Source organism: Cynocephalus volans, chromosome 3 (assembly GCF_027409185.1).
Source record: "Cynocephalus volans isolate mCynVol1 chromosome 3, mCynVol1.pri, whole genome shotgun sequence".
In the NCBI taxonomy this organism is placed as follows: domain Eukaryota; kingdom Metazoa; phylum Chordata; class Mammalia; order Dermoptera; family Cynocephalidae; genus Cynocephalus; species Cynocephalus volans.
The window spans coordinates 146533215-146548717 of NC_084462.1; the positions used below are offsets into that span (position 1 = coordinate 146533215).

General features: G+C 38.6%; 1 protein-coding gene across 1 annotated transcript; it reads left to right on the forward strand.

Annotated features, from left to right (window-relative positions):
* Positions 1 to 3230: 3230 nt before the first annotated feature.
* AKAP5 (A-kinase anchoring protein 5) lies at positions 3231 to 7534 on the forward strand. Its single transcript, XM_063091698.1, has 2 exons — positions 3231 to 3364; positions 5928 to 7534. The coding sequence occupies exon 2, from the start codon at positions 6199 to 6201 to the stop codon at positions 7483 to 7485; it is 1287 nt and encodes a 428-aa protein (XP_062947768.1). The 5' UTR covers positions 3231 to 3364; positions 5928 to 6198; the 3' UTR covers positions 7486 to 7534.
* The last annotated feature ends 7969 nt before the right edge of the window (positions 7535 to 15503 follow it).

Below are 15503 nucleotides of genomic sequence, written 5' to 3' on the forward strand. Positions count from 1 at the left end.
TGGAATGGGATGTGCTGGAAATTCAGTTTGTAGACAAGAGAAGGAAGCAGTCTCATCAGACATGGTGACTTAAAGATCATCTTTAAGGCTTTAGGCTTCCTGTATCACCAAAAGCCACGTGGGTTTAAATCCTCAATACTGGTAGTAACAGTGAACACAATTGGGAGAGGGTAAATGGAGATTTATAAGCCAAAGATGATAAACAAAGCTCTAATGCAGTAATAATACTGATAAACAGATTGCACTTTTTCTGATCTGTTCCTCAGAGACTGTTGCAGTGCATTGAAGATGTACTTCAAAAAGTTCATGGGGCCGGCCCTGTGGCTCACTCGGGAGAGTGTGGCGCTGGTAGCACTGAGGCCGCAGGTTCAGATCCTATATAGGGATGGCCAGTGCGCTCACTGGCTGAGCGTGGTGCAGACCACACCGTGCCGAGGGTTGCAATCCCCTTACCAGTCAAAAAAAAAAAAAAAAGTTCATAGATTTGTACTATCTTTCAATTCTATTTTTCCACAAACTTTTTGAAGTACCCTTGTACATACATTCAATTCAAAAGAGAGACAGCAGCATTTATGTGCTGCCAAGTAAAGCAGATTGCAACAGAATTATTGTTGAGTTTGTGTTGGCTTTGTGCAAACCTCATGGTGCCCACAAACACATCAAACCACTAGAAAACTGGAGCAACAGTTTCATTTAATGGTTTACCAGGGAAGGGGGTTGGAGGGCTTATTCCCAGAAGGTCTCTGAAATGTGAGAATTATTAACAAGGAGTTATAAGTCATTTTTGGAAGCTACAGGCCCAGGTGGTGGGAGGATAGAGATCAGAATAGGAGAAATGGTATGATCAGTAATGTTCAGATAAATATGTAAGCTATTTTATTGGCACACTGTATCTGGTGATATTAACAAGATAAGCTGTAGGTAGGATAATTTCTCATCAGATTGTAGAGATATTTATAGCCTATTTCCTATTATATAATGAAAAGCTACTAATAGAGTAGTAGATGTACAGATAATATCTTAAACAGTCTTAACTGTCACTTACGTGAGTTCAGGGATGACAGATTTCTTTCATGTGTGACGTACTGGATACATTTTTTAAAGACAGATATGGCATCAGGTTCTAGTCATATCCTAAGGAAAACGCACAGTGCAGTATTTTATTTATAGTACTATACTGTGTGTGAGTGACTGAGCGTGTGGTACAGGTCGGGGGTAAATTTTTGTAATACACCTTAAAGAAATCTGTCTTAATTTGCCCTTCGAATACAAAATAAGTTCACCTCATACCTCAGACTGCCTTTCAGTTCCCTTTCACTAGTTTTTGTTTGGTTGGTTTTTTTCTTTTTTTTTTTTTTTAGAAAAGCAAGTGAAATAAGATCTACCAGTCATTAATGTGGCCTTTATTGTTTTAACCTGTACCTTGATCATTTCTCACTGTTTTCTAAGACAGCTATCTAGATAAGCTCATCTTATTTTTTGCCTGAAAGTTGCAAACTCCCAGGTCTGCTAGATCCTTGAATCTCAATGAGTAACATCATCTCAATTGCTTTTGAATGGCATGAATTTATTTTGGTTTGTTTAAAGTTCAAAACTGGCAGCAAGCATGGTTAGCAATCCATATGGGGATACAAAGGACTTTTTCACAGACTTGTGTTTGCCAAATGAACAAAACTAAATCAAATTCTTAATTACAACTAAACTAGATGCTTATGTATTTTCCTGTTTTACAGTTTTTGTCTCAACTTTTATCTGTAAATTAAAGATCTTGACAACTTAGATTTGGCTTTGCTCTTGTGTCCCAGAGCTCTTTCCTTAATAAGTCGTGGTGGAAGCCAGAGAATCTTACAAAGGTGAAATATATTCCTGGAAAAACATCTAAAATTGGATACCTGAGATTTACCCACCCCAAAGATCATGATCCTATTGAAGAAAGGAGGTAAGTGCAGCTGCTTTTCAGTGGTTCTTCACTCCACTTTACCAGGCTCTTCATCTGGATGCTGTGCTGGGAGGGGCCTGTGGAGGAGGTTGGAATTATGAAGAATCTTCCTGGACCTCACAGCTGGAGTTAAATAATGCCCTCCTAGGTAATATTAAATCCAAAGCAAGTCACCCTAAGCTCTTGTAGCAACACCTTTCATTGGGCATACATTAATGCTTCATGTGTACAAATAAATACTGGTGCTTTTCACTATGGCTAGCAACTTGTTTAGATAAAGGCTCATAAAATGCATGAAAATACACAAGCTTGCCGATCAGGTAGGAAGGTAGATGGTGTCCATACTCTTTGCTGTGATTGGGCCTGGAATTATGAGGAATGTCCACTCCTGTTCACCCTGCTTAATTGAGAGAGTCGAAGTTAAGTGGGCATCTAGGAATGTCCTGAAGGGAAACATGGGCAACTTGTAAACTACCTATCTATCTATCATCTATCTATGTACTTTACTTACTTTACTTAGTTACTTACTATACTTAGTTACTTACTTATTTACTTTACTTGCTTTACTTACTACTGGCCAGTACGGAGATCCCAACCCATGACTACCTCAACTTATTTTTGGAAATATGTAAGGTATAAAAGATAGGTGGAGCTGGGCTCCTGTGCCCTTCTCAAGTTGTAGTCATGTATGCAGTTGTTCCTGCAGGTCACGGAGTTCTGTATGCATCGTTTCGACCTTATTCCTAGAGGGAGACAAAAGTCTGAGAGCCTGTTTAGTAATGAATCACCTTCAAACCCACTCCTGGGAAAATTTTGTTTCTTTCTATTTCGATTCATATATGTAATTTTCTCTCCAAACAAAGGAGACCTCACTACTGTATGCACAGTGTTGAATCCTGTTTTAAAATGTGATATCTGCTCCGTCTTTACATATTCTGGGGTGGGGGTGGAGGGTTGTAATGGGAATGCCTATAATTTAAAACCGGATCTTGCTAATTTGCGCCGGAGAAAGCGCGGGGTTCATTACCCTCGCCCCCTCCCCATCTCCCGGCTCTCTCTCTCGGTGGTCCCCCTGCCCTTACCCTGCTGCGATCCGCAGCGGGCACTCGCGCCCCTGACTAGGACCGGGAGATCCGCTCTCACGTGGCAGGTCCCCTGTTCCCCGCCCCCCTCCTCCCCCAGTCGGCCCTTCCCGCCGCCCCGCCCCCGGCTCTGGCCCCGCCCCCCGCCCGCCTTCTCGGAGGGCATTGGCGCCGCCGGCTGTCGGTCCCCCAGCGGCTGGGAAGGGGGCGCAGCCCCGCCGCGGTCTCTGCAGAGGGCTGCTCGCTCCGGGTGCGACCGTGACTCCCCGGCTGCCTGGGCGCCGGGCCCCGGAGCGTGCCCCGACCTCGGGAGCAGGGCTGGCCAGGAAGCCCGGCGCCCTCGGTAAGTGAGGTGGTACGAGGAGGCTGCTGGGGAGGGTCCCGGGCAGTGTCCAGGGCGCTGACCGCCTGGGCGGCGGGGTGGGCAGGAGGTGCCAGCTGGACACGGGGGATCCGGGCCCGATGGCCGGGAGTAACAACCCGGGAGGTCGTTTGTCCGTGGGAATCTCCAGGTGGGGCGACCCTCGTCAGGTCTGCCCTCCTACCCTCTTCGCTTTACAGCTCGTCTTAGAAGGATGGGTTGCCGAAGGCTTTTTTCCTTCTTTATCCTTTTTGGGAAAATGTGATTTTGGGTTCCTGGCCATGATAATTTTGGAGAGAGCTTGAAGCTGGGTTATCTGTTTCACGCCCCCGGCATTTTCCTTTTTGAGTACTTTATCCTGCGCTCTGTCTCCTGCCATAAGGGGCATCAAGCCAGAATGAGAGATTCCTTCCTCCAGGAGGAAGCTTCATGGGTCCATATCTGGTGCTGGGAAAGAGTGACTGCTTTCCTCAGGTCGTGGTTGCTCTTTGATGCTCAAGGGAGAAAGGAAAGGTGGTGTTTTCTGTGGCATTAAGCTTGCAACTCTATCAGGAAATGACAGCAGGGACTTTAAGATTTCCTGAAGCAATAAAGCTACCCTTGCAGGTTCAGGGCAAATCATTGCAGTCTAACATTCTGCAAAGTTTTTATATCTACAAACTGCATTCTTTCCCCCCTTTTCAGTTTCGGTATGTATTTCTACAGTGAAATACATTCAAGTGAGCTTCTCAAGCAATTGTGTTTGGGCGATCTGGGTTAGTTTCAAATGATACACTCCCAAACATGATCTAATTTCATTATCTCTATTAGTAATACATCCTCTGCTTAATTAAAATGCTAAGGTGCTGAGAACTCTCAAGAGGTAAGAAGACTTAAACAGAGTTATAATGAGCTGAGATCCCAGTGTTCATTGAAGCATTGAGAAGAGACCCTGTAAAATGTTCATATTTTAGTTCCATCATTGTTCTTGAATGACTTTATCTTTCTGATAGAGGCATGAAGTATGCAACACCCATATGAAGTATCCATACACCCATAAATATTCCTAAGGGAATATTTACTTAGATCATAAACTGATTTTCAGGGTTTCAGTTCCTTCTACAGTCCATAGAATTAAGGGCTAACCAAATGAAACTTCAGTGAAGGATTTACATAAAAAGAATATGAGGAAAGAGTCCCTTTGCTTATTTTAGGACATTCATCAATTAAAATTCATAGAATTTTGCTAGATAATCACCTCACATCTATCTCCATTCATTGGTGCTGTCATTCCATTCTGTGGATTAATTTCTCAATATGCCTTTATATTTATACGTAACTAATCGGTTTGCCAATTGCATAGCTTGTCAATTTATATTTGGCTTTTCAGAACCAAGGAAATAAAATATAAAGAATTTCAAAAGCTTGGTTTTAATATGGCAAGAACCCAGGCTAGAGTTGGTCCAATTGTGAGTTTATGGGCTGCATTATGGTTAATTAAATACCATTAAACCACTTTAAGAATTTTTAATTAATGGATCTATTGCAGATTAGTATCTCTGAACAATTCTGATGAAACTCTTAAAGCCCAGTTTCAGAGCATAGGCTTCAGAAACAGGCAGTCGGGCTGAATCTGAGCTCTATTGCCTCGTAGCTTTGAAATCTCAGGCAAGTTGCTTTATCTGTAGATGGTGATACCACCACCTTATGCATTTTGTAATATTGTGGTGAGGATTAGACATGTATGTAAAAGTGCTTAGCACTGCCTAATACACAAGAGTTGCTCAATGAATGTCAGCTATTATTATTATCAACTCCTAGTGACCTCCACCTATGTCCACATTATGGTGGAAAGGTATGAACAGCAGACACTTAAATGAAAATGTCAAAATTATACAACTAATTTAAGAGTTGAGGATGACAGTAATGTTAAATTTTCCTAAGAGTATATATGAAAAGTAGCACCTCCTTGATGGAACATACATTTTTAGAACAGAAACCTTGTGTTATAAGGGAAAGAACACTAGAAAGTCAAAGTCTCTAGATCTAACTCTGGCTATGGCCTTATCTAGCTGTATGGCTTTCAGCAAGCCAAATGCCCCCTCTGGAGCTCAATTTTGTCATCTGGCTGAATTTAAATAATCTCAGATAATCTCTAAATTCCTTTGCAGCTTCAGAATCCTTTATTGCATATGATAAAAATTATATTAGCTTGCTTCTCATCCTGCCATTCATTGTGGGGTTTTTTGATATTGTTTGTTTGCTAAACTTGCAACTTAGAGTCATAAACAATTTGTAAAGATAGCACAACTAAAGCATTGATAATATCAGACTTGCAGAGTAATCTAAAATGAAGTTTTCACAATGAAAATAGAACAAAATAATTCACATTGAAATCTTTTTAATAGGACAAAAATAACCCCCAATTTTTATTTTCCAGTCATTTCAGTAAATTGTTATATGGAAAACATGCCTAGTAGAAACTTACACATTCAACCGAAAGAGTCTCTATAGAAAGTAATAGGCTCATGGCGAAATAAAATACCACTCTGTTTTCTCTCATCAGGTTGATCTTTAAATAAAGAAAAAATTTATCCAGTAAAGGGCTTTCATGAAGAAATTAAAGAGAGAAACTACAAGCAATAGAGAAACTAGGCATTCATATACTAGAGAAAACACCTAAAACATCTGTATGTAGTAAGATGAAAAGAATGAATACACATACACCTGAAAAAAATTTTATTTACTGTGATATTTTTGTCCACCTTTTTGTCACAAAAGGCTGCTAAGGAAGAGAGAATATAGCTTTCTAGAGAGTGAAAGAGTGTAGTGTAAAAATGGAGACCACGGTTTCTGAAATTCAAGTAGAAAGCAAGGATGAGAAGAGATCAGCAGAAGTTAGTCTTCAGGATGAGAGGCAGGAGGAAAAAGCATCCATGCTTTGCTTCAAGAGAAGAAAGAAAGCCGTCAAAGCACTGAAGCCCAAAGCTGGCTCTGAAGCTGCGGATGTGGCAAGGAAGTGTCCCCCAGAAGCAGGAGCTTCTGATCAGCCACAGCCCCCAGGAGGGGCCTGGGCCTCAATCAGACGTCTTGTAACAGGCAGGAAAAGGTCAGATTCTTCAAAGAAGCAAAAGGCACTTGAAGCTGAAGTACAAAGTGAAGTAAATGCTGAGGATGTGGATCTTTCGAAGAAAAAGACAAAATCCAGACTTAAGATTCCCTGCATAAAATTTTCAAGAGGGGCAAAAAGGGGTTATCATTCCAAAATTACAGAAGACTCAGACTGCAGCATCAAAGTCCAGGGAGAGGCTGAAAGTTTGGATAGACAAGCTCAGACCCAATCAAATGATCAGGCGACAAAGGCTAAGTGGGCCCAGGAACTCACTGAAGGCATCTCACAGAAAGATGGTGATGAGGTCTGTGAATCAAATGTGAACTACAGCATAACTTCTGGAGAGAATGTGATTTCAGTAGAACTTGGATTAGATAATGGGCATTCTGCTATTCAAACAGGAATTCTAATCCTTGAAAAAGAATCTGAAACAATTGAGGTAAAACAAGATGTTCAACCTCAGCAAGCAAGCCCACTTAAAATTTCAGAAACAGACCATCAGCAACCAGTGATTTCTGATGTTTCTCCTTCACCTGCAATCCCAGATCAGCAAACTGTGGAAGAAACCAGTAGCAGTATCCTAGAACATGGACCAAATTGGAAAGACTATGAAAGTAGAGAGATTGTAGCTGAATCGAATAAGCCAAAAGAAACTGAACTGAGCCAGGAACCAGATGTTAAAGAAAATGGGATCAATGCAGAGAAACCCAAATTGGAAGAAAGCAAAAAAATGGAGCCAATTGCTATTATTATTACAGACACTGAAATCAGTGAATTTGATGTTAAGAAATCTAAAAATGTCCCTAAGCAATTCTTAATTTCAATCGAAAATGAGCAAGTAGAGTTTTTTTCTAATGACAGTGGTTTTGAGGGTAGAACTTCAGAACAATACGAAACACTCTTAATAGAAACAGCTTCTTCACTCGTGAAGAATGCTATCCAGTTGTCTATAGAACAGCTGGTTAATGAAATGGTCTCTGATGATAATAAAATAAACAATCTTCTACAGTGAATTAATTTACAGATCATTGGAGGAAAATAAAACTTGATGAATTATTTTACTCATTTGTGGCATTTCTTACTCAGTAACAAATGAGGGATTTATTACCCATGGAATTTAAAAGTGCAGTTCCAACCCAGAACTGCTAAAGAATAAATCAAGTTTTATAAACTCTTTCTACCACTGAAATGCAGTCACTTCCAGACTGGAGTTAGTCAGCACAGATTGCTATGTGAAGTGATATGTAGGGAGTTGCTAAAATGACATGTGGCGATTGGAGTGCTTTGGTGAAGGAAGATGTATTTATTGAGCACTTACGGGATGCCATAAGATCTTTAATGTCCTCTGATGTCACAAAGTCTGGTTTCCTTTTGATAGTTCCACTCTGTGTATAGGTTAACATCACATTCAGTTTTCAAAAACTTTTTTTTTACGGTGCACTTTTATGTTGTTTAAAATAGTGAATAAGGTGAGCTATTTTTGTGGATGTGTGATTTGTAGTTGTTACACTCCTAAGCAGTAGTCTTACCTCAAAAAATATATTGCATTTTACCAATTTCAGCAGACAGTATGTAGAATATGCATACTGGAATTAAACGTGAGTGGTTTTCTAGACTTGCTGAATGAAGTCCCTTACAAAAGCCATTCAAAATTCCTTCAAACAGGCAAATAGTTACCACCTGCAAAAGCATGGAAACAGGGAGTGCATTATCCCTCTCCATCTTCCTTCTGCCTCAACAAAACTGTATATATCCATTCCTGCATGGGCTCTTTCTGCTGAAAAGTTAAAAACAAAAAAAACAAGAAAAACAAAATGAAGGGAATATTATTTTTCATCCAGGAGAAGGGAAACTTCCCAAGTAACAAATCACAGATAACACAGGATTCATCTAGCAGAAGTACCTCTCTAAGAACTGTATTCATCAACCTCTCATCAAAGAGGGGAGAGTGGACCCAAGGCCAGCCTGGCAGTAAAGGTCCTAGAAAATCATATTAATTTAATGAAAATATTATGTGTTCTTGGCTGAGAATGAGCCATGTATACAGTTGAATAGAAAGTGAAGTTTTTGCTAAAGAACATTACATTTTAAATGTCAATATTCTTTCATTCATTATGTCTGTGTTGAGAAAAACCAGTAAAAAGCATCTTACATGGATATTGAAAATTAACTTTTTCATTACTATTTTCTTTCCAGCTAATACCTTACAAAAATAAGGGCTTATTTGCATTTTTTCCCAGTTATTTAAAGGGGAGCATCTGATCTCACCAATGATTGCCATATTTTTTGAAAAAGCAATTCTACTTCAATCTTTTCTTGTGTGAAGTGGTCATCACTTCCCTACCTCACAGGTTAGGGTTCATATTGTGTAATCCTTGATTGTCTAAACTGAGTGATGGTGTTACTCCTTGAAACATATGTAGCAATGACAGTAGATGCAATGTGAGTTGTAAGGTATTTGTTAAAGAGCTTCATCTTGGAGGAAAGAATGTATGTTAGATGATTTTAAATTATCTGTGTGAGTTATTGCATTGTTTATGGATTGCATATGGAAAGTATGTGCTAATTTGTCTTATACAATCATCTTTGTTTCTTTCTACACATATTGAGACCTCTTACAGAAGAAACTAATCTGACTTAGGAATTGAACCAAATACTGGATATTATTAGCAAGTTTCTTTGCCAACATGCAAAAATATTTCCCACAGATTTTCCTACCTTCACATGTTTATAATCTTGGGGGGAAAATTCTTCAATGAAGGAAGAGGAAAAAAGGGTCTTTTGAAACACATGACCCAAGAAATCAATTTAATTGTATAATTTTAAAACATTTTTTAAAAAAAGACTGCTAAGTCATCCTCTCTAAAAATACTCTTTTTAATTCACTATATGTGGTGCTAATGGACGTGGGCAGCTACCAGCAAATATCATGTGTAAAAGTGAACAGTTTTAAAAACCTGATTAAGGTTGGTGCATTTTACAGAGTTTTTTTTTTTTTTTTTCCTTTTCTTTTTTTTGACTGGTAAGGGGATCGCAACCCTCGGCACAGTGTGGTCTGCACCACACACAGCCAGTGAGCGCACCAGCCATCCCTATACAGGATCCAAACCCGCGGCCTCAGCGCTACCAGCGCAGCACTCTTCCGAGTGACCCATGGGGCCGGCCTCATTTTACAGAGTTTTGAGGAATCCTGTCTTCATTTACTATAAGGACGGCTACAAGCCAATATACTTGCATTGTAACTTTTTAGTAATCTCTGATGAATGAGCAAAAAGTACAGCACTTACCAGTTATTGAAAATATTCTGGAAGGTGTAGGCATATTTATTTGGGATTTTAAAAAACATACAAGGTAAATATGTGTAATGAGTTTTTTTGGTTAAGAAAGTAAAATTTTAGGGCCGAGCCCGTGGCGCACTTGGTAGAGTGCTGCGCTGGCAGCGCGGCGATGCTCCCGCCGCGGGTTCGAATCCTATATAGGACTGACCAGTGCACTCACTGGCTGAGTGCCGGTCACGAAAAACGACAAAAAAAAAAAAAAAAAAAAAAAAAAAGTAAAATTTTATCTAACTAGTCCTAGGTTTATTTATTTTTTCCCCCCCACTGTGGTTTGATATACATTTTTGGTTATATTGTATTATGATTGATTGTTTTTGTGATGAGATGTATACTCTTTCTGCAGTCATTCTTAGGTGGTTTCTTCTCAATATTTTCTATTGAAAATATCTGGTGAATTAAATAAGTAGGATTTCAGTTTGAAAAAGGAATCCAGAAATTAATTGGTCTCAATCTAATTATATCTGCTACACGGTGAAATCCTATTACAGTGAATTCTTTTTTTTTTTTTTTTTAAAGATGACCGGTAAGGGGATCTTAACCCTTGACCTGGTGTTGTCAGCACCACGCTCACCCAGTGAGCAAACCAGCCATCCCTATATGGGATCCAAACCCGGAGCCTTGGTGTTATCAGCACCGCACTCTCCCGAGTGAGCCACAGGCCAGCCCCTATTACAGTGAATTCTAAGGTGATCTGCATTGTTTTGTTATTATAGAAATAAGCAGTAATCAGATGGCTTAGAACTCTCTCATAAAATATTTTTATTATAATAGTATTTATTTTAAGCAGTTTGACTGTATATGCAAACATTAAGTGAATATAAATACAAGGGTACTTCAAAAACTTCGTCGAAAAATTGAACTAAAAGATAATATGAATCCATGAACTTTTTGAAGTACACTCATAGGTTCTGATTGAATTTACATTTACTTTTTAACATTAAAATGATCGCTTAAAGGGCTTAAATTTAAGAACACTACATTGATTAAATTTGCTGTGGTACAAATGCTGCTTTTAATGAACATTTATTTATTAGCTAAGATTCAGTTTCTCTTTGAACTCAGAATTTTACAAGGCTGGGGGAGTTTACTGGGTTCTTGTTAATTTTTTCACCGTATTATCTTCCCCGGTTTAAAAGTCAAGTATTATTCACTTGCTTCTCACAACCCATTGAATATGAAAATTCCTCTTTATTTTATGTAGCATTATTAACATTTTTTCAAAGCACTTTATAGGATATAAAAATAGTACTCAGTAACATTTAAGTAAAGGTAGCAGAAAACAAAAGAACTTTAAAACAGAAATTATGTTCCCTGCCACCTCCTCCACTTTAAGGAATAAAAAGCATGTGGCACAAATGGAGTTCATCAGAAAAGCTGTCTGCATAATTTTGTTTCAAGGTAATATAAATGACAGCTCAAAGTCTGTGATGTTCTTAATTTGTCTACTAGTTAGTGGAGTCTTAAAAACTCTCCTATTTACTTTTTTTTTTTTTTTTTTTTTTAAAGATGACCGGTAAGGGGATCTTAACCCTTGACTTGGTGTTGTGAGCACCACGCTCAGCCAGTGAGCGAACCGGCCATCCGTATATGGGATCCGAACCCGGGGCCTTGGTGTTCTCAGCACCACACTCTCCCGAGTGAGCCATGGGCCGGCCCTCTCCTATTTACTTTTGAGAGATTGTTATTTTACCAGTATATGTGAATAGGCTTTTTGCTAAAAGCTTTTACAGATATGGGTCATGAGAGGCTACTGGTCAAATGTGGCTTCTGCATGCAATCCAGAGTTAATTGCATCCATAAATTTCTAATTTCGAGTTGCCTTATTTTGCACAGTTAAGAATTTTTTTTAGGAGTTTGTAGAAGAATTTTAAAATAATTGTTAGGCTTTAGAATCCCATTGTTTGAAAAGTTCCTTTTAATAAAGTCAACTTTATTGAAATATGTAAAAGTCTACTTTCTAATTTTACCTGATACTCAGTACATCAGAATTTGACTTTTCTGCCTCCCATTTCTGCATTTTTTAAAATCCTCATTTAAGGTTTAGAGTTCTTTAGGTTCAAATTCCTATGATGTTTTATTGTGTAATGTGAAGTTTCTTATTATACAGAATTCAAATTTTCAATCCATAGTACATTTTATGGTACATTTTTGAAAACAATTTTTTTGTAATGATTGTTTAGTTATTAAAATGTATTAGAAGGAAGCTACATAAAATGTAGGTGTCCTGATTAAATTCAATTTGATTTAACACGTGTTAGGCATAACACATGCTAAACACCGTTTGATAACGGGGACAGGCTACCTATCCTCCAGGAACACAAGCTACGGAGCAGTGACAACAGGAACTGGGGCAGGGTTAAGGCAAAGAGCCAAAGTCAAAGCGGCAGCATGAGTGCCATGTAGGGGGTATAAAGAGAGAGCAATTCATTTTGACTGGTGTGTGGAAGGTGGTGGTGAGAATACAGCAGCAGTTTGAAAGCATTCAGTTTAAGTAAACAGTATATTCGTCCTGATTTGTGACTAGGTGCAGAAGCTTGCATAATGTTACATATTTATAGTAGTTCTTTGTCTGTAAAAATGTTAAGTGGATGAGCTATTATGAAAGTAAAACTTCCATTTTGTATTTCTCATTAAAATTAGTAACATTACTGTTGATCAGATGCTTATATTAAAGTAATAATACTCTGTATAAGAAAGTTTCAAGCTGAATTAATTTATGTACTGATTATGAATACAGAATAAATGTTATATTGGCTCATATTTATCTAAATCATTTAAAAGAAATGTGGGTAAATTATGTTCATTTCCTTAAACTATAAAGATCACACTGATGAAACTACTGAGTTTGCACTACCAAAAGTTCTACTTTGCTGATTGGGTATTGGACAGACTTTACAATGACATGCCTAAAAGAGTCCACCTCCAGCAAGAGAGATATAAACACCCAGAACACTGAACTAGTTCAACCTAAATGGCAGTTCTGAAGTTGATGCCATCTATGCATTTGACAAAAACATACTCATTAGTTGTTGTTTTTTTCTGCATTATATTAGCCTATGGATTGTTAATAATCTTTATGGTTTTTCAAATAATTAGACAATCTTGGTGTGAAAATGCTTAAATTATTCAGATGGTACCTGCTAAAACTGGGTGTTTCAAAAGTTCCGTGTTTACCAAGGCACTGATTTCATTCTGCTAACGTTAACAACTCTTGTTTTTCTTTTTAAGCACAGCCCAATGATAATTGTACTTTCCACGACTGTACTTTCCAAATCTTGGGACCAATTTAAAAGTTGATAGTGCCTTTAGAGTCCTAAAACAAAACCTGGTTCCAAAGCAAGATTTCTTATTAACGTGCAAATACTATACATAGAGTATTTAACATTCCACGGTTTGCAGAATTTTTAAAAGCTTTATTAAATCACATCTTTCTGGTAAAAAATTATACTACATTTTGTGAAACTTATCCCCACAGTCAATTCTGCCAATCCCTTTTTAGATCTACCTTTAATGCAGAAGTCTGGAGTCCCCAACCCCTTCATGAATACCTACTTTTCTTCTTTTTCTTTCTTCCTGAAAGTTTAAGCTTACTGGGGGTTAAGTTCCCGAGGTTAGGAAAAACAGTGAGCATATCTGTGATTGTACATGTGTACACTCCACATTCACAGAAAATCCTCAGCAAAGCTGAGGCACCGTGAACAATAAAGGAAAACCTAGGTGAGGAGAGAATGGTGCAGTAGCTCCTAACCTGACAAACTTCCAGTCTTAAACTGTCTCTGTAAATCCCAACCCATCATAACAAGGGTGGCAGTGTCCAGCAGTTTTTCCACATTAGCAAAACCAGATGCATTCTCCCCACCACTCGCTTTGAGGCTAAACTTGGAAGGACTTTCAGCCCTGATCTTTATGACAGTGCAATCATGGGCCAGGGTTTAAGCCTTTCATATACACTTTCCACAGCTACACTTGTGACGATAAAATCCATGCCTTCTGTTTCTGTACTCTTGGGTGATGGGGAGCACAGGGTGACACCAAAGCAGCTGCAGTCATTTGCACCCTTGTATCCAAACCTTTTATTCCCAAATCCCCATTTTGACATCTGTATCTTCAGGTTACAAGGAGGTTTGGTCTCTGGCTACAAGTGGGTCTCTGGACCGCATCTGTGATCTATCACCATCACAACTAAGGCAGCTACGGGCATGCGTGTGCTAATTAATCAAATATCCTCATACATAAATTACAGGGCAGAGGTTCCATGTAGAAGAGTTATTTGCAGCATAAGAACTTTAGTTTTACTTCTCTCTAAACCAGTCATCCAGAATGGGAGTATTCCCTTCCTCCTGACAGAATGACCAAGTTAGAGCTTTACTCTGCAAAGCTGAGATGTATAGAATACCAAAACCAAAGGGTCACTACTCAATTCAGGTGAAAAAGTCAACTGACTTTCTGATCTTTTACCCAAATGTGCCACAAATAACCTCATCAGTAATTCCAGGGTGAATTTGCTTAGAATTATCTCTTTAATTTTCTGGGTTTCCTCTATACCCTCAATATCTGACTGATGTGTTTTTCCTGAAGGATTAATAGTGAATAATGACATTATGGTTCAGTAAGCTCTAAGACTTTATTTTATTTACCTGACTGGTATTAATCTTTTTTACATTAAGGTATAATTTACATATAGTAAAATCCACCCTTTTTAGTGCACAGTTCTACAAATTTTGACAAACACATAGTGTGTCAACTAAGGGGAATTAATTTTAAATCTTACTCTGATTTCCATACCACCTGTGTATTTTACTCTAATATAATTCCCTGACTGAATCAGTGAATACTGTTATTTGCTGCAGAAATTCAAAATAAAGGCTTCTCAAACCCATTGTTTAACCAGGGTAAGGAAAGGCAGGGCTGCCATGCACACCTTTGCAAACTGCACAGCCCAGCTCTAGTAGCATTCATTTGATGAGTGGCACCCCCTAATACTGTATTGTGCATAATCTGCATGGCCATCATGGTGGCTCTGAGCACAGCCACTAGAGTTTGAGAGATCTACGAAACTGTGGTGATGTTAACAGTAAAACAGGTGTTCAAGATAAAAAAGCAGTCTTCCCTTTACGTGCTTTTCCTTCCACACTTTAAAATATTGTGATAGAAAGAGGGTACAAGAACCACTGAGTTCACAGCACTAGACTTTGCACACATGTGAAAAAAGAGCAATGCTGGGAAATGAGAACTGGTCCAGTAAGAACATTCTGAGACTCACTCCCCTGGAATCTTTGGTTTTCATTTTAAAACCTTTCTCCTTGCTTTTGCAAATGTTGTGTTTTCTCCTTCCAAAAGTAACAAGTGTGCCTTTATTTTCTATAGAACTACCACAGTTTCTTTAGATTTTCCTGCCTACAAGGCAGTTACTGTAAATGCCATTTCCAAAAATTTTTTTATTACATATAGTTTGGACTAAGTATTGTATGGCTTCCACTACAGAAAAATGTGGCAGAGCTAAATTCACAAGCTCTCACTCCTCAAAGGCCTGCTTGGCACATTCAAATCTGACATGGATCTTCCTGAAACTCATTAATAACATAGACCAGACAAGATATGACAACTATGGCTTTCAGGCCTTCTTCCTGCATAAGCCTCTCCTCCTGTTCCCAGGAGAACGGAGACCAATTCAGTTGTACAAAGAATCCTT

Bases quoted from the DNA above. Each gene is read 5' to 3' on its own strand.
- AKAP5 (XM_063091698.1), top strand. From the start codon at position 6,199: ATGGAGACCACGGTTTCTGAAATTCAAGTAGAAAGCAAGGATGAGAAG.